We start from the raw sequence: 21,296 nt of genomic DNA on the forward strand, positions 1-21,296 counted from the left end.
CTATTCCTCACAATCACAAGTGATGATCCTCTTTTTCTGGAATGAGCACAGAGGCAGAGCACCCATAATAGTAAACATCTACCATCAACTGAGCGCCAAGTAGGTGTGGGCACTGACCCACATTCTTTACCTCTAGTATTGGTCATCCTCCCAATAAGCAGCAAGGTTGGTATTAATATCTCCATTTACAGATGAGGAAACTGAGAATCAGAAGTTAAAAGGTAATTTCCTACCTGTCAATTAGTAAAACAAAGAACAGACTCGATACTAGCTCCAAAGGTCTTATTCTTTCTAATTCATGAATTCGCCTACTTACTGCTGAGGGGAAAAATATATAGAAATCAGGAGTAAATGGGCAGCACTTCTGTCACTATCCCTTCCTGCAACTACTTAATTAACCCAGCCAATGGAACATACTTTTCATGACAAGAGAACTTCTTTTATCCTAACGACATGTTTATTCCTAAGGTTGTAGGTTTCCATTTATTTGCTATCAAGAAGCACTTTGTTTACGAGTAAGGGGGTAGAAGATTTTGTGTGCTCTGTAGAAATGATCACATCTAGTTCTACAGTCTTGAACAGTGTGAACCCAGCAACCTACCTGGTTGTTGTTGGTTTTTAATAAGGGTGGCGGGGGTTCGTGATGTAGGGGTGAAGAAGCAGAACTGCTTTCGCTGTCGCTGCCATCACTTAAGCTAACTCTGAAAAGAAACAGAGAGGAGAAATATGCATCATTACAGACAATTCTTGAAATATCCATGGAAATAGGTGCAGAGAGCAAGGTATCCAAACGGTAATCATTGAAAACTTGCTTTAACTCATACAACTGCTAACACGGATCGGCGCTTACTTTGTACCCGGAACTGTATTAAGTGTTGGACCCTCTATTTCTCATTTAATGATCCCTACATCACAGGTTAGGATACTGAGGCTTAGAGAGACTAGGTCATCCACCTAGGGTCATAGAGGTAAAAGTGGTGGTTCTAGGATTCAGACCCAAGCAATGCGACCCAAAGCTGGTGCTCAGCCACTATGCTTCACTGGCTTCATTTATTCATAGTTAGCTCCCTGCTCCAGCTCCACCCATCTACTATCATCAAGCATGTCACTCAAACTTGCAGAAAGTCAGCAAAATTACACAGTTTCTAGGGTCCTCCATTTTATTTTCCTTTCCCTCTGCCTCTTGGCTACCCATGAAAAATTTATAAATATGGCTAAAATACAGGCTGCAGGAGTGGAAACAACTGCTAAGAATGTGGACAACAGCCTTGCATGACTGACAGGTCAGGATGACATCTGAGGATGGGATGTCTGAAGCCCAACATGTGAGACCCATCACCAATCATTTCTACTGTGTAATGATTCAAGGCTGTCCTGAGTTCCAAACGCTAATACAACGATTCATTGGAAATATCCTACACCAACATGAAGAGGCCGTGTGTTTGGGATAACTGCTTTAGAAAAATACAATGCTGTGCCAGTCCTGATGGCCTTGTAGTTAAAGTTAGCACGCTCCACTCCTGTGGCCCAGGTTCGGTTCCTGGGCACGGAACCACCCTACTCATCTGTCAGTAGCCATGCTGAGGCTGTGGCTCACATAGAAGAACTAGAAGGACTTACAACTAGAACATACAACTATGTACTGGGGCTTTGGGGAGGAGGAAGAACAAAGAGAAAGAGGAAGATTGGCAACAGATGTTAGCTCAGGGTGAATCTTGAAAAAGAAAAAAAGAGAAAAGTACAATGCTATCAGGATAATTAAAATATCACCCCTTCCTCTATTTTATTCTTTTCAGAACAAAGTGGAATTTTCTTATAGCCAGAGTGGGAGATATTTCTTTATTCTAACCTGCTGAACATAAGCTCTCCATCAAAAATGTCCTTTCGTGTTTGCTCTGTCTCTTTGATTATATAGTAACCTAATATAATATTCTTCTCAGAAACAGAAAATGCTTCAGAAATCAGGGTAGTTTTTCTTTCACTCTGAATAGGCAATCACATTCTAGCTCTAAAACATACTCAGATAGACAAGATACAAGATAGGAAATGAAAAGGATACACTGGGACATCCTTTTAGCAAAAAACTGATGGAATTTGTGTTTCTTAACTAAATTACATTAATGAAGTGTTCAGTTGAAGCGCTCCTTTAAAATGCTTCTTGACTGAAGTGGAAGGCTGAGTATTTAAACTGATTAAACAGTTGAGACTTCACAAGTGCAATGAAGATCAAATGTTACACTGGTGCTGCTGTGCTAACAGCACATGTCAGGCGGAGGCAAAGAGGAGCATCTCCAACAACGTGTATCACATCAGACAACTCACAGACGTGTACGACCTGACCCACACCGACTCAGGGGAGGGGGCAGTAAGTGGGTGGGCAACAGCTAATCACAGAATATGTAGATCTTCTCAACAACAATAACTTGGGAAACTGTCTAAAAAGTCAGGCCTTTTTCATCAGCTAAATTTAAGAGCAGCCAGGGGTCAGGATTTGGGTTGTCCTAAATATGCTCCTCACCTCCAAGTTTCAGTCCATTTTTAAGTCTTTTTGCCCCACTAGTTTCCTTCTTGTTAGATTAAAGACTTCTAAAGGGAAATATTATAAGGCTACGGCCATAAGGTCCTTATTTTTTCCTATTCAAAAGGAACACAGGCAGGTGACCTTGGGAGAAGGTGGAAGAAGTAGTATCGAGTAGGGCCATCAGGAAGGATCATTGAGAGATCTGATGGAACATATACTGTAACGAGCCTCTTCTCAAAGGACACTAAGAAATTAGCAAGTAGGAAACATGGTCTGTCCAGTTTGGGTTAAGACTGCATTCTTTTTAGGAATTTCAGGGCCTTGTTTACAGTAATGGATAGTGGGAACAGATTTAACATGATATATTATAAATGTAATTGGATTTTAAGTTCAAGTTGATTCATATTTTTTCTACTCAAAACACATTAAAGTAAGCACGCCTATTTGTTTTCCTCATGATAAAGAAACAAAATCCTCAAGGCAATTTCAAGTTGACTATTAATTATAAGCGACATGAATTATCATCTTATAATGTGGAATTATGCCTCACAGCATTAAAGCTACTTAAGGAACCTAATTGTCAGCACACTTAAAAGGAATTTATTTGCTAGAAAACACACACAGGTGATCCTAGTTTTAATTAGGTCACACACATAATTCACTGAAGCCAATTATGTATTTCCAACTACAAACAGAAAACACGTTTCTTCAAATTCTGAGACTACCTACAGCAATGCATCTACACAAACTCTTCAAAAGAAAACAGACTTTATTTTAGCAGTCAGTCCTGCCACCCTGGCATATACTTTCAAGAACAAGGACTTCTAATATGACATTTTTCCCTATAAAATTTTTAGAGGAAAGACCTCTCCTTTCTGAGAAAAGGGACAAATAGTTCTCTGTAGAAGTGAGCGTAAACATGCCAAGGTGCCCCAACTTCAAATAAATGTGACCATTTGCTGCCATTGTTTTTGGTGTTTCACACCTTTCTGTGGTTACACTAACAGATCTAGTGAAAAAGGAGGAGTCCATCGAAGGAAACCTCTTTCTTTCCAAGACACCCACCTGCGACTTCGGCTGCCTCCTCTATTTACAGGTCTCTCCATTTCGGAGTCATTGTCATTATCCTCTGCCTCATCTGATTCCTCCTCATTGTCATCGGAATGCAGATCTTTCATTATAGACCTTAAAGGACCTGAGTAATGACAGTGAACCACAGGCAGTCAAACATACGACTTCAAATATACCTAGCCATAGTAGGCACGGGAATGCTCACCAGCACCGAACATTGGTAAAAAATAACCATCATCACATAAGTTTATATAGTTTACAAGACAATTTGGTAGTTTCTGGAACGTAACCTCTGCCAAAACACTAGTGTTTTCACAATAGATGCCCCAAAATGTTTGTTAGGAAATCTCTATTTCCTAGGAATTTTTTTTCTATTTATTTTCCTTCCCTAAAAAAATTTACGCCTAAAAAGAAACAGAAAGATCTATTAGTAAATTGAATGTTTTGTTAGGTTAATCCATGTATTGAAAAGTTGAGACTAATAAATCACCGTGGTTGTAACTTGTTCTTGGCAATGCAGCCTTTGTGTGGTACGTTTTGATCTATTAAGGTTTAGCTGTTCCTTTTATTTCAAGGTCAATTTCAGGTCAAGCAAGCATTTCAGTCAAGTTCAGATTATAAAGTATTTCAATTCCATGGTGTAATGTCATATCTCTGATCTTCATATTGATCTTGGACACAAGGTCTTGTTGCAACAATTTTATGTAGTCAATTTTTATTTTACTTTTTAAGAAATTCCTGGCAAAATACCAGCATGCATTTACATAAATAAGACCATGTAATAAATCAGGTGGCCCAGAAGATTCAAGAGAGTATCCAGTATTAGATGGGAGAGAAAAAAATCAAGTCATAAATAATTTTATTCCAGAATAGGACAGAACTGGGAAAAAACCCACAAAGCCTCACAGAAAAAACTCATGAGCGTGGCTTATTTTCACTTTGCTACTCTACATCTGGTGAAAACAACATAGATATTTTTATCTTAACAGAAGAGATTATAACAGCAATCACGAAAGTGAGAGAAGCACTTCCATTCTGGATTAGGCAATTGCTGAAGTCTACTCTATGATAGGAAAATCTGAGTGATTACTAACCCAGTTCTAAACAGCTACTGACTGCAGTCTCACATTCTGCAAAACCACAAATTCCTCTGCTTTTGTAGTGGGCCAATATCTTCGGAAGTCAGTGGAACAAGAAATCTGAATAGCCAAAACGATCGGTGTCTTTCATTTTATTTTTTCCTGGAAGCTTACCCTTAGCCCAAACACACACAACAATTTAATCCTTTTAAAAACATACAAGGCCATCAGGAATTCAGTGTGCTCAGTGAAAAAGATAATGTGTAACATGATACTCAGAAACAAATTATTCCTTGATATTATCTCACTTTTCATGTTAAAGAAAAAAAAAGGAGCCTATATTTGAGGAGTTTCTACACTTGAAGTGGAGAATATATTTAGTTAATGTTCTGGATTAAATTTCTTTAAATTTAAATTTCCTTGACTTTGAGTAGAGAAAAAAAAATATTTTAGAGACAGAAAATTAACACTTGGCAAAGAATAAGGTTGATTAAAGGAAAATAAATAAATATAATGAAAGCTGTCTAGGCGGGAAAGTAAAAACCTATTTCTCTATGTCAAAGCCTCGCAAGTCCAGCTTTTGCTATTGTATTTCCTTTGGGAACTCCCTGGAATGGGCTGTGTCTATAATCCTTTTGTAAAATGGGACTCTGATGGCAGAGACTGGAAAAAGGGGAATTTCTAGAGGCCGGCCACATACATCAGAACAATACTCCAGTGCATTCCTAGGGGAAATAAATACAACTGCATAAAAGCCAAGTTATCATTCAAATAACAAAACAGTAGAAAACAGACCATAAATCAACTCATTAAGATGCTTTATGAGAAAAACGTCTCATAGTTTGCCTGGGAGATGTTGATACCTTGTTGCCTGGTCTGGGATGGTGTGAAGCTGGAGCTGGAGCTGGAGCTGGAACTGGCAGGACTGGGTTGTTCAGACTTTAAAGAAGAAGAGAAAGGCATCATCAATAAATGTATGGGACACTACACATCTAAAATTTAAAAACAATATTGTTGCTCAAAATATTTTGCCCTGCAAAGACAGTCTGACACTGTGCAAGAAAAATGATTACAGGTTGCATTATGTCAAAAACACGAATACAGGAGAGTCATGATGTCCTTTTCATTTTGTCCATCATATTTTTACTAGATGCAGAAACAAGGATATACAGTCAAGGATGAAGAGATAAACGTCTGGGTATTGCTTAAGGAAAGAAGCTGCCTTTGATTTCACTCCTGTTTACTGCTATCCAGATCTCTTCCTAAAAGATACCTTGATTATCCTTTCTGCAATGTTTGATTGACTCAACTGGTTAAAACACAGTGGTAATGAGGTCAAGGTCATTAGTTCAATTACATTATGAGCCAGTTAATTTCACTCTGGTCCAAGGCCATGACCCAACCCTAACCCCATTCATCCACGGTTCACAAATGGAGGCCAATGTTCACAAGGAGACCTGACCAAGTCCCACAAATGAGTCAGGGGAAAATGTGGCCACTACTTAAAAAAAACCACACACATCCTTTAATTCCACAGCCTGTTGATGCAGGGAAAGAGCATCACACACACACTCCACTCTCTACACTCTCTTCATCCTTTAATACCCAGAACGAAGTCCACATCCTCCTTGACCTGCCCAACTCAGTTCTCTTTCTTCTCCAAACCCATGGAAAATATGGATCATCTGTTTGCTTGTCAGATATGCTGTGGTATTAGGCTACCTCTGATGCATGTGTCTTTTCTCTCCAGTAGACTGCCAGTGCTTGAAAAAGCAGGGATTTGCGGGGGGTGTGGCATATCGTGTGCTTCTTGTTCTCCCCTTGTACTTAGCATAATACATTGCATACAGCAGGCACTCCACATCTGTGACTCAAGGCAGCACATTACGCCCTCCGTTCCACTGGCTGCTCTGTTTTTATGAGACTTTATAGTAGGTAAAGATGGAAGAGCAAATACATGGACAGAATTGAGCAAAGAAATTGATCATACCATCAGCACACTTGAATTTTACATATTTAAGGCCAAATTTATTTTTAAATAACTTAAAAATGTTGATAAATTTGGTTGTAAGAGTAGATTATTTCATTTCTAATGTGCTCATAGTCTCAACTACACACTCGTCATTAGAGAAATATTTGAGGTCTTGCCATGTACAGGACACATTTTTCTACTTTGCTCAATGGGTGACCAAGTTCATCAGGGCCACATGGATGACAAACTAAGAGCACAATCAGAAGCCGTTAAATGAGGATGAGAATCTCAGTTCAGTTTATATTCCAGTTTCTCACCACTGATTTTGCATCTCCCCTCCCAGAACTGAACTCCCACCCCCTCCTCTCCCAAGCAACTCCAAGCCCCACAGACTAGGACACAAGGAAGCACTTTGAGGCATTCCTAATGCACATTCACATCCCTAGGCTGGATGGGAAAACAGGTGTCAGCAATCTACCACTCATTCTGCAGGAAAAGAGCCAGACAGGATCTCTAATGAGCAGCAGGCGGCTCACCAGCCCTGCACCACGGCAAGATTTACTTGAGATTTGCAGTACAGTGTTCTACACATTGCTGTTTGTGGCCCACAAAGAAGAGTTGGCTTACAAATACAGACGCCTGGGTGAGGTATTCTTCATTTCTGTTGAGTGGCTCTTCCACTGTCAAGCCACACGGTGAGTTACACAATTGAAAGGGCATTCAGTTAGCATTTATGTGCAATGCCCAGCTGCAAAACATCTCTCCCGGGGTCCGCAGAATACTCCTTTTCCTCTCCAAGTTGCTCTTTTCAGCCATGAAAAGTGTCTGCAAATGGTATTATTTTGATAGCTCTGGAAAGCATCTGGGAGCCAAAAAAAGAGGTTTCCTTACAGTGAGCAGAGAGAGCTCTAATTCTCCATCCTGCCTGCCCAGTACATGTTGCACTGGACGTAAAGGAGCCATTCTGCCATCGTTATCTGCTGAGAGTGACATTAATTAGGATAGCATGAGAGGATGATGGCCATCTCTCCAACTCCATCCTAAACTTGACCCATCTGTCTCAAGCATCATGCCAATGCCAGAACCAAACCTGCAAGCAGCTTTCTTTTAGTTTCTTAACCATAAACAAGGTTAATAATTCCACAGTTGCTGACCATCAGAAAACTGACAAAGAGTAAAGAACATAATACAACAGGAGAAAAAGGCTTTTTATTCAACATTGGTCATTAGCACCCTGCCTCTTCCACAAAGCATTTGAGGAGGTTTATAATAGAAACATTAATTCAATGAGACTATTAGAATAGAAAGTTCACAGCAAGGGAGGTGGGTGGAGAAGCATAAAATGTTGAATGATGGGCAGCGAATTCCATAGCCCTGGAAGCTTTTTGCAACACTTTCATGGGCATTAGAATCACCTGGAGGACTTGTTAAAACAGTCTGCAGGGCCCCACCCCAGAGTTCTGATTCAGTAAGTCTGGGATAGGGAGGAGAAGCTGGATTTCTTCCAAGTTCCTAGGTGAGGCTGATGCTGCTGTTCTGGAGACCAACCAGGCTTTTGAACCATTGATCAAGGACCCAGAGATTCATAGCCATGGATATTCATCAGAGTCAGTTAAGGTGGGTGGGGGGGCGGGGGGGGGGGGAGAGATTCTATACAAGAGGAGATTCTGATTCAATAGGTTTGATGTAGGGGTCCAGGTATGTTTACCTTTTCAAAGCTCAACAAATTGATATAAATGAAAAGTTCAGTTTGAACACCACTGATACTAGGTTAATCACTTTTTTCCTAAATGCAAAAAATCATGTTTTTGAAAGATTCTCTAAGAAAACATAAAAGGGCAAAAGATCATGAAAAGAATTAGAAATTTACGGATCTATACAGAAGTAGCACTCCTGCATACTCTTAAAGTGTTTTTCAAGAAAGCACCCTCACAGAACACGTTCGCCACTCTAAAAAACATTTATGAAGCATGTATAATCGCATCATGGTGGATGGACTTTAAACCAACCTAAGCTGACTAGGACTTAGAATTCAACTAAATGTTAACTGCTCAAAAAGCCATTCTGATACTAGATGAAGCTGACACAGTCTTACATTTCATCAAGTCCAAAAAAATAGAGCTGGAGCTCACTTCAAGTGAAGGCTGTATTTAAAAAAAAAAAAAAATCAGATTTATCCTCTAAAAAACACAAATCCAAAATGATTCTATAAACTAGGAAAGGTTCTTTGCTTTACAAAAAATATTCCCCATAAACAGGGCTAGACTAAAATTTGTATAGGCCCTAAGGAATGGAAAGATTATGGTATCCTCCTTTCCCCTCCCTGGGTATGTATGCGCCAAAACCGAGGTGTAGGGAAATTCAACAAGGTTCTGATTTTTCCCCTTACTGACTAATTTGACACCTGTTTTTGAAATATCAAAATTCTCCCCACTAAAAAAATTTTTTTGCTTCTTCTTGCTGATGCCCTGAGCACTTGATTAGCTGACCTATGGAGTAATCAAACACTAGACATAAAGTTTCTTCAAATGGTGTGCTCCACAGTAACAAAAGTACAGGCTTAAGAATCTCAAATTCTACTGCTGGTTGTACATGTTTTGGGGAGGATTGTTTAAGCATTAGTTTCCTCATAGAGTGAGGGCACTGAACCTCATGTAGAAGTGATAATGTTAAATTGATATAATCAAGTAAAAAGTCCTAGCCCACTGTTGTTATAATGGTAGCTAATCAACATTTGGTTGCTATTATTTACAGCAGATCACAAACTCCTCTATTCATAAAACAAGATATATCTTTACAACCAAAACAATGGGCCTACCAAGATTTGCAATGCAATCTTCCACATTAAATGGCTATGCAAAATTATCTTGTAATGGATTTTCTACGGAGGATTATTTTTGTCTAAGACAAGAAAAACCACATGTTTACAACTCCTAGAAGTTAAGTGCTTCAAAAGAGAACACCTGTCAAGGTAGGTCACACGAGAGGGCTTGTAAAACCTGGCATTGTTCCTTACCCTGGGCACAGACTTCCTCCTGAAGTAATCAGAAGACAGAAGTTTCATCTTTTCTAATGGGCAACTATACTTATGAACAGAATTTCAACTTGATCTTTAAAACAATCAAAAAAAAGAAAAAGGAGGAGAATAATATACACCTTTCTTCAGGTGAAAGGGAGAGAACACAGTGCAGCTAGTGAAACAAATTATATATATAGACACCTTGCTGCTTTTTCACAAAATTTCTACCTTGTTTCAAAAATGAAAACAGAGAGCGTGCAATAAAGATTTCCTTTTCTTTGCACAAATATCCAGAAAGACCGTGTCAAGGATGAGTACCAATCAAAGATGAAAACACAAATGTAGTACACTTTATTTACATCCCTGCTCAATTTTCATGATTGACTGAGGTACTAGGTTCTTGTCAGTTTAGTCCTTCCTTCACTAAAACATCATAATCATCTGACGCTTTTCTTTAACTTAGCATAAAAAATCATTTAAAGACTACCTCATTTGTGATGGATGTTAACTTATTAGGGCAATCATTTTGCAATATACACATGTATCAAATCATTATGTTGTACACAAACTAGAATAATGATATATGTCAATTATATCTCAATAAAACTGAAAAAAGACTGCCTCATTTAGTTTCTCTTCTACAAGAGACTGAATATGACCCAATGCAACTTTCAAATATACATCTAATTTTAAAGAAAAATGAGGTATAATATCCATTCTAAACAACTGCAGAAAAAGTTCTTCACCATAGGAATGCACTCTATCTTATGAGGTCCCATTAATAGGTAATAGATTGTGATAGCTACGTCAAAAAAAGTAAAGTCACAGTTAAGCAAAGAAATAAGTATTGAAAAGTTATAAAATAACTCTTTTTTAATCATTTATTTTTTTTAATATAATTATTTTCGGATGTACATCATATTTCGAATTCTGTGTACATTACATCTTGTTCACCACCTGAAAAGTAATCATAGCCCATCCCCTCACACGTGAGCCTAATCTAATCTAATCTAAAATAACTCTTTTAATACAAGAGTGAATTGTCAAAAGGCTAGAAACAAAAAAACTTTTATTTTCATTTGGTTTAACATTTAATAACTACTTCAAAATGAAACATGTTAAAAGAACAAAACCTTATATAGAAAAGTATACGAAGGGGCCGGGCTGGTGACCTAGTGGTTAAGTTCGCCCACTCCACTTTAGCAGCCGGGGGTTCACGGGTTCGGATCCCAGGTTGTGGACCTACACACCGCTCATCAAGTCATGCTGTGGCAGCATCCCACATAAAGCAGAGAAAGACTGACACAGATGTTAGTTCAGGGCCAATCTTCCTCACCAAAAAAAAAAAGGTATATGAAAATAAAATTGGACAAACATTGGTCAATAACTCTAACCTCTTAATATATCTTTGTGTAGCTCTATCATATTCTTTATTTCATTTGCTCTTCCATGAGAAAGGCACGTGCTATGGACTGAATTGTGTCTTCCTCAAATTCATGTTGACGTCCTAACTTCCACGTGATAGTATTTGGAGGTAGGGCCTTTGGGAGGAGATTAGGTTTAGATGAGATCATGAGGGTGGGGCCCTTATGATGGGACTAGTGCCCTTATTTATAAGTGACACTAGAGAGCTTGCTCCCCACTCCCCTCCCATGTGAAGACACAGTGAGAAGGTGGTTAGCTGCAAGCCAAGAAAAGAACCCTCACTGGGGAGAAGAATCAGCCAGCACCTTGAAGCTGGACTTCCCAGCCTCCAGAACTGTAGGAAAGAAATTCCTGTTGCTTAGGCCACCCAGTCTACGGTATTTTGTTATGGCAGCCCAAACTGACCAGGACATCAGGACACATTTTTTAGCCCTATTTTACTGATGGTGAAACTGAAGCACAATACGATTAAGTGACAGTGGGTAATTTCCAGGTGGAACAGAACCGGGTTTTCTGACTTCAAATCCAGGGCTCTTTGTCCTACACCTATTAACCTTAAAAAGTGCAATTCACTTAAAATAGTGTGCTCAACATACTAACGTCCATTTATAACACCAGTGTCAGGGAACCAAGTTTTCTATGTCACTGTGAAAGATGTACTGAATTTCCCGCTGTCATCTTGTGATGGGCACCCAAAGCAAACCAGAGGTAAAACAAAACACTTCACCCTGGGTCTGACGGCGTCTGTATCAATTGCTTCTAACATTTGTCCAATCAATACTACAACAAGGCCTGGCTATTCACCTCACTAGTTCGATAAGTTTTCCTAAAAAGAAGAGAAGCAAGGAAATTTCTCCTCAGAATTCTCCTGTTCCTCTTGACATTGGCACTGAATGAGAGGACTGACAAGCATGTCTGGCAACACGCTAAAATCATTTATTTGCCTTTAAAGGCAATCTACTTTCTTTCCCCAACTCTTCTATACAATTCCCATGACCTCCAGGAAAAAAAAAATAGATTTAATGCTTTAAATAACCTGTCAGCAGTTCTTTCTTTGAAAACAAGGTGAAACTGGAGAAAGGACACTGGAGTAGGAAGCCGAATCTTTATTGCTGGAGAGTTACTCAAGTCTGTGACCACAGGGAAGGCACCACACCTCTCTTTGGCAAACCCTCTCCATTTGTAAGTATTATGACAACTCCAATGAACTTGATGCTAAGTTATCATCGTATTTAGCCTCTTGGGCCCTTATATTATCAAAAGCTATTGTTATGCCCGTCCTTTTCTAGTAAGACAGCAAGATCCTAAGAATTATCCTTTCTACTTTTAGAAAAACAGGAAAGGTCCTTATTTCTGTTATATTTTCACCTTACAGACAAAATCATCCTGGATGCCAAGATAATTGGCTTTATGTTGAGACACCTCTGTTTTTACAATTGCATTTGCTTTCTTTGTTATTATCGTCCTCTTCACTACTATTATTAAATGCTCTCATCATTTGTACCCATCACTCCTTGTCTGAGAACACAAAATCCCATTAGGAAACGAAATGGCCTTGGGGAACAAGGGTCCATAAATCTTTCCATAAGACCCTTTTCCACACTTAGGAATGGCTATAATTTTCTTTTAGCTTCCTCTCTTTTAAACAGAAGAGCCTCAAGTCTTTTATCTCTCATCACCAGTTGTACTTTGAAGGCTGCTACTGACTATTGTGGCCAGGACATGTGATCTTTCAAAATATCCAGTTGTTGCAAGATGGTATATGTGCCACATGTGTCCTAAAAATCACTCAATTGTTAAGAGCTTTAGGAATGAGAAATTATCTGGAAACAGACCATTTACGGTTGTACTACCTATAAGCATATTACTATTCCTTGAGCAGAGACTGTGTGCAGAGAAGTTGAGTTTCACAACTGGCCATTAAATAACACCACTTAGTTGTAATGCCAGAGACTTATCTTTAACCTGGTCTTTCTTTTTCTCTTTTGTGTGCTTTGAGGGTTAGGGCAGAGAAAGAAAAAAGTTACAAGTGAGAGGGTTTAGAGCTCTAGAGCCTCACAAAAGAGAAAGAGGAAGAAAAAAAAAAGTTTCCTGATAGAATTGCCCCATAATTAACTGTTATTGAAGCTGACCGATGAACATCAAAACACCATTGCTCATCGGTTAACAATAAGATCCTGAATTGTTGCCAGAACAACTATTCAGTTACTTGTGAAACAACCCACCTGTGCAGAGGACAAGACACTTGAAACAATGGAAAAGGAGTTGCGTTCTCTCTCTATATATAAGGGTGGTGCTGAATTAAACAAAATCCTAAAAGCACATTATATGTGGTTATAGCTCTCACTTTTGGATTATAAAATTTAAAATATAAAAGTAAATTAAATAAAATGAATTCAGGGTATCATAAAGGTGGTAATTAATTGAAGTAAAACACAGAACTGAAGAGATCATCTTGACAAGATATTTAACTACATTTCCTTATTAACTTTAGACCTCTTTAAAAAATGGCTTACTTTAAAACTGTCATAGAGCATTTGATTGACACCAATAGAATCTTTATAGACTCACACAAATGTCAAGAAGCATTATTAATTTTAATCTTTGGACTATCTTAGAGAATTTTCCCCATAAAATGTGAAGCTTAGAGTTGCTATCACAGCAACAGCAGCAAGAGTTCATTTTGTTTGCTAAGACCTTATTTCCATGGTATTTTCTCTTCCAAAATAACCAAAATCCACTGGGGAAAAAGTATTGATTAAAAACTATCCAATAATCACCAGGTCAAAAATGCAATACTTCTCATTATCTGTCTACAACAAAGACTGTTGACAGTTGCAAGAGTTATTTCTTTACAAGCCTTGTATCTTCCTAATTAGAATAACAGTGCGCTTTCCAGGTAACACACCGGAGCCCCTTATTCTAAATCGGGAGCTTCAAAGCTCCTTGGGCGTGGGTATGCACATATGTGTACACATGGATGTGCGTGAGACAATCCACTGGAGTAAAAGAAAAGAATAGAACCTTTATTTATATTTATATTGTCTTTTCCTTTTAAATTTTCAGATTTTTGTATGTGTTTTCTTGTATATGGTGTATGGCTATTACCACAATTTGGAAATATACATATATTGGGGATACATGTTTACTAAGAGAGATGAGTTTTAATATCAACTCTATAGATAACTATCAATTTTAATTCTGTCTGCTCAAATCTTAATTACTCACATAGATTTCAAATTCTGAAGTGATATGTGCTAAATATACCAGGCAGTATTATTACAATTTACTCAGAGACTATCCAGATTTTTGTATTTTATAGTATTTTATGCTCAAAATTGACTTAGAGCTTAAAATTTTAAGTTAAATAGAAATACTGTAACAGAGTTCCTTATTAAATAAGAGGTAATACAAAGTTATTTAAAAGACTTTAAAGCGCGCATAGATCTTCTTAAAACAAAACCCAACACAAAAAATTTTACATGACCTCCCCACCACACCCCCCCAAAATTTGAAATTATCTTTATTGTGGCTCTGAGACTCGAATTTTGTAGTGTTTGCTAAAAATTACACATTAAGTGAAACTGAAAATTTTAGAAACACCCTAACATCTAAATATGCTATACTTACATTCACTTTCATTTAAAATTAAGTACTAACAAAAAGTTTATAAAAATAAAACTATGTTTAAGAATTCTCTATCTTAATGAAAGTGAAGGAAAAGAGCAAAAACACAGCACACTTAAGAGACTGTTCTCTTGTGAAAACATTAGGAGGTGGATTTTTTGTTTTCTTCTCAATGTAACCTCTTAAAAAATGTGGTATTTAGAATGAACACATTCCCTATTAGTAATGTCAGATTCTTGTCAAGAATAGGAGGAATGCTACCGCTCATAAGGGTCTAAAGGAACCTACATTTCCATGCACACATCTTATATAAGCCTAACAGTTGCTTTTCTTCATAAATCAATCTATTGTTGCACTTCATAATGAGAAGGCAGATTTACTGCTTTTACCGCCTTTTCTCACCATCAGAAAGATGCCTATTTGGGTAATAGAACGTTTCTCTTCTTCAAGGGTGTTTGGGATTAGGGAGGCAGGGGCAAGAACCTTTAACATCTGCTCCCTTCAAGTGAATGACACCTCTAGTTCTCACAGCCGGGATGTTGAAAAGCAAATACCCATACGTTTATAAAATTCTCTAACTTGAAGAAACACAACATTTTAAATACACTGAAGACACATCTCTAAAACACACATTTGGGATTTGAAGGTTATACTGTAAAACTGTAAAACCTATCATTTGGATTGCCAACGTTGTAATTCAAATGCCATAAAATCATCATCATAGTTAGAACAATAGGAGTTTAGAATAAAGACCTTTGAGTCCCATCATCTTGAATTTTCTCTAACTCTGAAAACAAATCTAAAGTACTGGCTAGTAAGACTTTAATCATGTTAGCTCAATATTGTGCAGTAATAACAAAATAGTTTATAATATAGACTTACATTCTTCTGTTTTTATTTACTTAACTTATTTTTCCCTTAGGGAGAAATATTTAAGAATTGTGAACTTTAGACTTTAATTTAAAAACAAGAGAAAGGCACTTGTCAGCACCCAATTCCTAACCATCTGCCTTTTAAAAATACACACACATACTCACCCACTCAGTCTAGTTAGACAGAACGTTCTTAGCAAGTGAGTAGATCTTGATGGATCTAAACAGAAGTTTCGGTAATCACAGTTCTACTTTGGGAAACACAGCTATCTTTAAAGAGGCATCATGATTCCTACTAGCAGATGCAATCAACCAGAAATTAAAAGCAAATAGGCACCATCCAAAACAAATAAATAAATAAAGTGGGGCAGGTACTGGATTCAAGAAGAACCTCAATTTTTGAAGAAAACTAAATTATGTCTTCTGTCCGTGAATATGGAGTACTGCCTATTGAGCTAACATCTCTTGTTACTTCGGGCTATCTTTTGTCACTTAAGCAATGCTTTCTGACAGTTTTACAGGCTGTTATCCCAAGGACTTCAGTATTTATAGCCTTTATTCACTTGGGCTTTCTGCTCTTATCCACTGGTTACTAATCACTAAATAGATTTTCTTTTTTATGGGACTGAAATTAGCTCAAAGGATGTCCTTCAACAATGGCAGCTCAGGACAGCACCGGCTAAAGGTCTTCTCCTCGGCTTCTTCCTTGCTCTCCTCAATTTTCTCGTCCTTACAGACAAGTTAATGAGGGTTCAGATGCATGCTGTTCAATTAGAGCAACAGCACAGATGATTTACTGCATTCTTAGAGGATGGTTTGGAACCATTTCTGAATTGATCCTCAGAAACTCATTCAATTTCAATATCTCAAGAATGATTTAAAGGCCCAAACTTGTTTTTAATCTTCACGAAACAGAAGCATTTCCTACTCATAGAATCATTATTCAGGAAAAGCCTAATTCTACAAACCTTACTATACACACGCATGCATGAATGTTTCAAATACATACATTATGTTTTAAAACTTCAGCACATTTAGTTTATAATATGGCATTCAAATTTCTTCCTACATAGCAAATAGGCTACTTATTACCTTTTTATCTACTACACTTAAAAAACCAAGTGATGAAAAGTAACGAGAAAACACAGACTCTTCTTTTCATTTAACTGCATTTGACTTAAACATCTCCGAAGAGACTGGTTTTTATCTTATGACCAATGTGAAACGTGTAATAGATCACGTCCTCTTTACTAGCTGGCTGCTAGAAACCTGAAAGTCAAATTAATCTGGAAAGTGGTGTTTTCTTATAAACTGAAAATCTGAAAGGAAACTAAAAATATTAACATTATTAGTCTCATAATTTTCCTGATGAAATGAGCAAATTGCACAATTCCCTGAGTGTGGGCTGAGCAATGGGGGAGGGGTGGAAGAGGAGGAATGGGGAGAGGGAGAGACGGGAAGAGACGGGCTTTAAAGGAGCACTAAAGCTCCACTTACTGCTTTAGAATACAATTTACTAAATACGACTCTTCCTGGAATGAAAGGGATTTATTATGATCAGCTTCTGTTTTCTCTGAAATTATGCTGGAATGAAAAAATTTAAAAAGGAAATGTCATTCAAAAAAGTTTCTTAAGCCTTTAGATATTTCCATGTCTGGGTAAAAGTAATGTGTTCTACCCCATCAAAAAACAATTTTAATTTATTGAGATTAGTATTTACATGAAATTACTTTGCCCATTTACATATAATATTAATTATTTGGATATCAAGTGGTTGCATTTAATTTATAGAGACTCATACGGTAAATTGTTTTTGAACATAGTTCCAGAAAATTTATTTCTGCCAATGAATGTACATGCTTTCTGATATTTCAAATATAAAACTACATAACTCTCATATTTGCCTGGGAAAAAAATGGTAGACCTATTGCTCTTGTGTAAAATTTGCCTAATTCTGAACAAATGCTATGTTCTTTAAATTTTGTTACTAGTTGTCTTAGTTTATATTTGTCACATATATTCATCTCTAAGCCAAATTCCATTCAAATAGGCACACAGTATAACTATTAAATCAGTTAAAAGTTAAATACACGTACTTGTGTAAGAATTTACATAGTAATACATTTTTAAAATATAGGATAACCTCTCTAGGAATATAAAAAAGATATTAAGGAAACAACATTTTAATGTACAATTAAGTGCTAACTAATTTTTATCAAATAGTCTAGTGGTCAGATGACAAAGGGTGTTCTGTTATTTTTTTAGTATGTTAAATTTTACAGTGTTTGCTTTTACATCTGAAAATATGTAAACAGGGAAAGAAAAACATTTTAGATGTATGGCTTTTCAAAATATGATAAGCTATACAACTACGAAAAAATGAAAGAACAGTATTATTCTTTTCTGAATGAAGATTCATTTCAGATATTTAGAAGTTAATCCTTAACTTCTCTAACAAAAGGAGGTCTGTAATATTACAATCATGAATGGAAAACATTTCAATTTCTTTAATATGTATTTTAAAAATTCCCAGGTCGATAAAATATGTATAAGTACTTTGAAGTTAGAGGAAAATGGTATTTTTTTGCTACCTTAAATCACTCTGGGGAAAAAATGAACATCAGGGCTCCATTGTACAGTGAGGGATTTTAAAATCATACTTATTTTATAAACTTTTCTCAATTACATTAATGCATGCTATCTGTGATCTAAAACTGTAAGGTTTTCCTGAATTCTTCTATAAATCGAAACCCTCTATGTCTTTCACTCATCTCATCACCCTCACTCCCCTTTCTTTACTTTGTCTAACATCCTAGAAGCTGTCTTTCCTATGAAGTTACTGCTCATGGTAAATAAACTTTACACACTGTTGGCCTTTAAAAACCAGAAATACAGCAAGCAAAGAAATCATCCTCACCTCTTTTAAAAGAAAACAGAGTAGACCTCAGGAAAACAGAAGTGCCCCCAAGTTCACATGTGTCGGCAAGGAGTTGAGAGCTGTTAAGAATGATCCTCTTGAAAAGAAAGAAGTCTCCTTAGGCACCCACATGTATATTTAGATTAGATTGGCAGTCTAAATGACAGCAAACACATGGTCATGACTTCCCAATTGCTCATTCATCCAACACACACACACAGGCTAATCAGAAGCAAACATCCACCCCAAACTGTTTTAGAAATTAGCTTCTTCGATCTGATAGTACTGTGTGTGTGTGGGAAGCATCCATTCTGCCAGAGAGATCAGATGTCAAACACATAACTCTCTCTCCTAATATACCTGGATCTTGGATCCCATTGCTTTCCAGAACATTTCTCTAAAGTAAGTCTGACTTATCAAATTAAGTCAGTTGAGCAAACTTCCTGATCTTTTCTGAAGCACAGGGTAAAGAAATGAGCATGTAAAGGTTCCAGGATCTATTTGTCTCATGAGTATTTTAACTGTAAGACCTGCCCATCCTATCAGTGAGAGCACACACTCCTATTCCGTCAACAGGGCAAAGTCACTACAGAAGATCACATTTTCTTGTGCAAATAAAGGATGGCAGAGCTAAAAGGTGGAGATACCAAATGTGAACTTTAAGCTCCTATTCATAACTGGGGCTCCAGTAACATTTTCCAGTAAATAAGAAAAAACAGAAAATACAGAGGGCACTATTTGCAAGCAGCTATGAACTACACCTACAACACTGTTGTGTTGTTGTATGTTTGTATGTACGTGTGAGCTGTACAGTAGTTACCCCTTGTCTGTCGGGGATATGTTCCAAGACCCCCAGTGGATGCCTGAAACCAAAGATAGTACCGAACCCTATATATACTATGTTTTTTCCTACACACACATACCTATGATAAAGTTTAACTTATAAATTAGGCACAGTAAGAGATTAACAACAATAACTAGTAATAAAATAGAACAATTATAACAGTTTACTGTAATAAAATTTACTGTAGAGCTTAGCAACCTCACCATATGATTTTTTTCTTTCCATATTAAGTCGAGAACTTTCACTTTTTCACTTAAAGGAAGCACTTTATGCTTCTCTTTGGCATATCTGAACCGCCAGCATCACTACTTTGCTTTGGTGCTGTTATTAAGTAAAATAAGCATTACTTGACACAAGCACCGTGATACTGAGACGGTTGATCTGATAAGTGACATGACTACTAAGCGACTAACGGGTGGGTAGTGGATACAGCCAGCGTAGATACACTGGACAAAAGGATGATTCACATCCTGAGTTGGATGGAGCAAGACTGTCAGGTTTCATCATGCAATCAGTTACTCAGAATGGTGCGAATTTAAAACTTATAAAGTGTTTATTTCTGGAATTTTCCATTTAACATTTTCAGACCTTAGTTGCCCATGGGTAACAAACAATGGAAAGTGAAACCACAGATAAGGAGAAACTATTGTATATATGCACATATGTTGAGATTCATATATGTTAAGATGTATTAGTAAGTAAGATGCAGAAAGCCAAATGCTGTATTACAGCAGGATATGCTATAAAAAATGACAATTTAAAAATAATTCTATTTTACTTTTGACATGAATTTTACACTCAAATCTAAATGTCAAATACTTTGAAAACTCAGAATTAATATGAGGGTGAAGGTGGAAAGAATGGAATAATATAATGGTTCAGGGCTCAAGTTCTGGAAATAGCAAACCTGGTTTGAATCCCAATTCCAGCACTTTCTAATTGTGTGACCTTAGCCAAGTAACATTATCTCTCCAAGTCTCAGTATCTCCATCTCTAAAGTGGGGAAATGGAATTAATAATGGTACGAATCCATACAGTTAATATGAGAATGTAGATAAAACAAGTAAAGCGAATAATTAGCCACTATTATCCTCAATAAGAACAACTGTGAAATTAGGATATAAGAAAAGCCATGTCTAAGTTCATTTGGCTTGTTCACCCTCTCCCCCATGATCGTTTTCCCTGCAAGGAATAAGGCGACCTCCTTTAGACTGATCCAAAATTTATTTTTTGTCAAACCTCTCTTGGAGCAGGGAGCTGATAAAATGCTAAATTCAATGCCTGACATTTGACATTCCGGAAAGAACTTCTATACAAACAGAATAAACAAAGGTGAGAATTTAAAAAGTAATAGTTAATCTAAGTACAAGTCACCTACAGGCAAGTATTACCTGGCCAAGCAATAATTGAGAATTCACAGAAAAAAGAAAATGAAACTCATTTAGGGCATCCCATTGATTGAGACCCAGAAGATTTTCCTCCTGCAAAAAAATGTAAGCCCCAAGATTCTCAAGAAAAAGATCTATCTAAAGAAAATAATAATACCATGATGCTGTTCTTGACATTTCATCTCAATTTTACAGACATATACACTTCTGTCATATGTTAACTTGTCTTAGTAGTGAGGAGACAAAAACAGATGGATGCTGATGGCTTAAATGGCAGAAATATTTGTCCTGTGGTTTTTGCTACTTTATAAAAGTATTACAAAGGAGTTCAGAAGTGGGGTGAAACCTCAAACTTAATTGAAACTTCTTTTCGTTGTCTGACAAATTTAGATTATAAGTAGCCTTTACAACATCTGCTCATGTGGTATCATCAATGTCAAGTTATTTCCCCTTTTCCTTTAAAAACCACAATCACTACATGGAGTCCCTGCACTCCTGGTAAGAGATTTTGTTATATACTGAAGTAAGCAAATTTGATGTACTTGAAAAATAAGATTATTT

The 21,296-nt window shown here is 37.0% G+C and overlaps 1 protein-coding gene across 3 annotated transcripts in view; it reads right to left on the reverse strand.

Moving 5' to 3' along the window:
• The window catches only part of MLLT3 (MLLT3 super elongation complex subunit), a 251,680-nt gene that overhangs the window by 13,500 nt on the left and 216,884 nt on the right, over positions 1–21,296 (reverse strand). For all 3 annotated transcript variants that reach the window (XM_044756700.2, XM_014845382.3, XM_070495455.1), the window contains exons 6-8: positions 5,535–5,610; positions 3,587–3,716; positions 602–701 (exon numbers count right to left, since the gene is read on the reverse strand). In XM_044756700.2, coding sequence (XP_044612635.1) covers positions 602–701; positions 3,587–3,716; positions 5,535–5,610 — 306 coding nt within the window. The remainder of the gene's footprint in view (positions 1–601; positions 702–3,586; positions 3,717–5,534; positions 5,611–21,296) is intronic.

Source organism: Equus asinus, chromosome 23 (genome assembly GCF_041296235.1).
Source record: "Equus asinus isolate D_3611 breed Donkey chromosome 23, EquAss-T2T_v2, whole genome shotgun sequence".
NCBI classification, from domain to species: domain Eukaryota; kingdom Metazoa; phylum Chordata; class Mammalia; order Perissodactyla; family Equidae; genus Equus; species Equus asinus.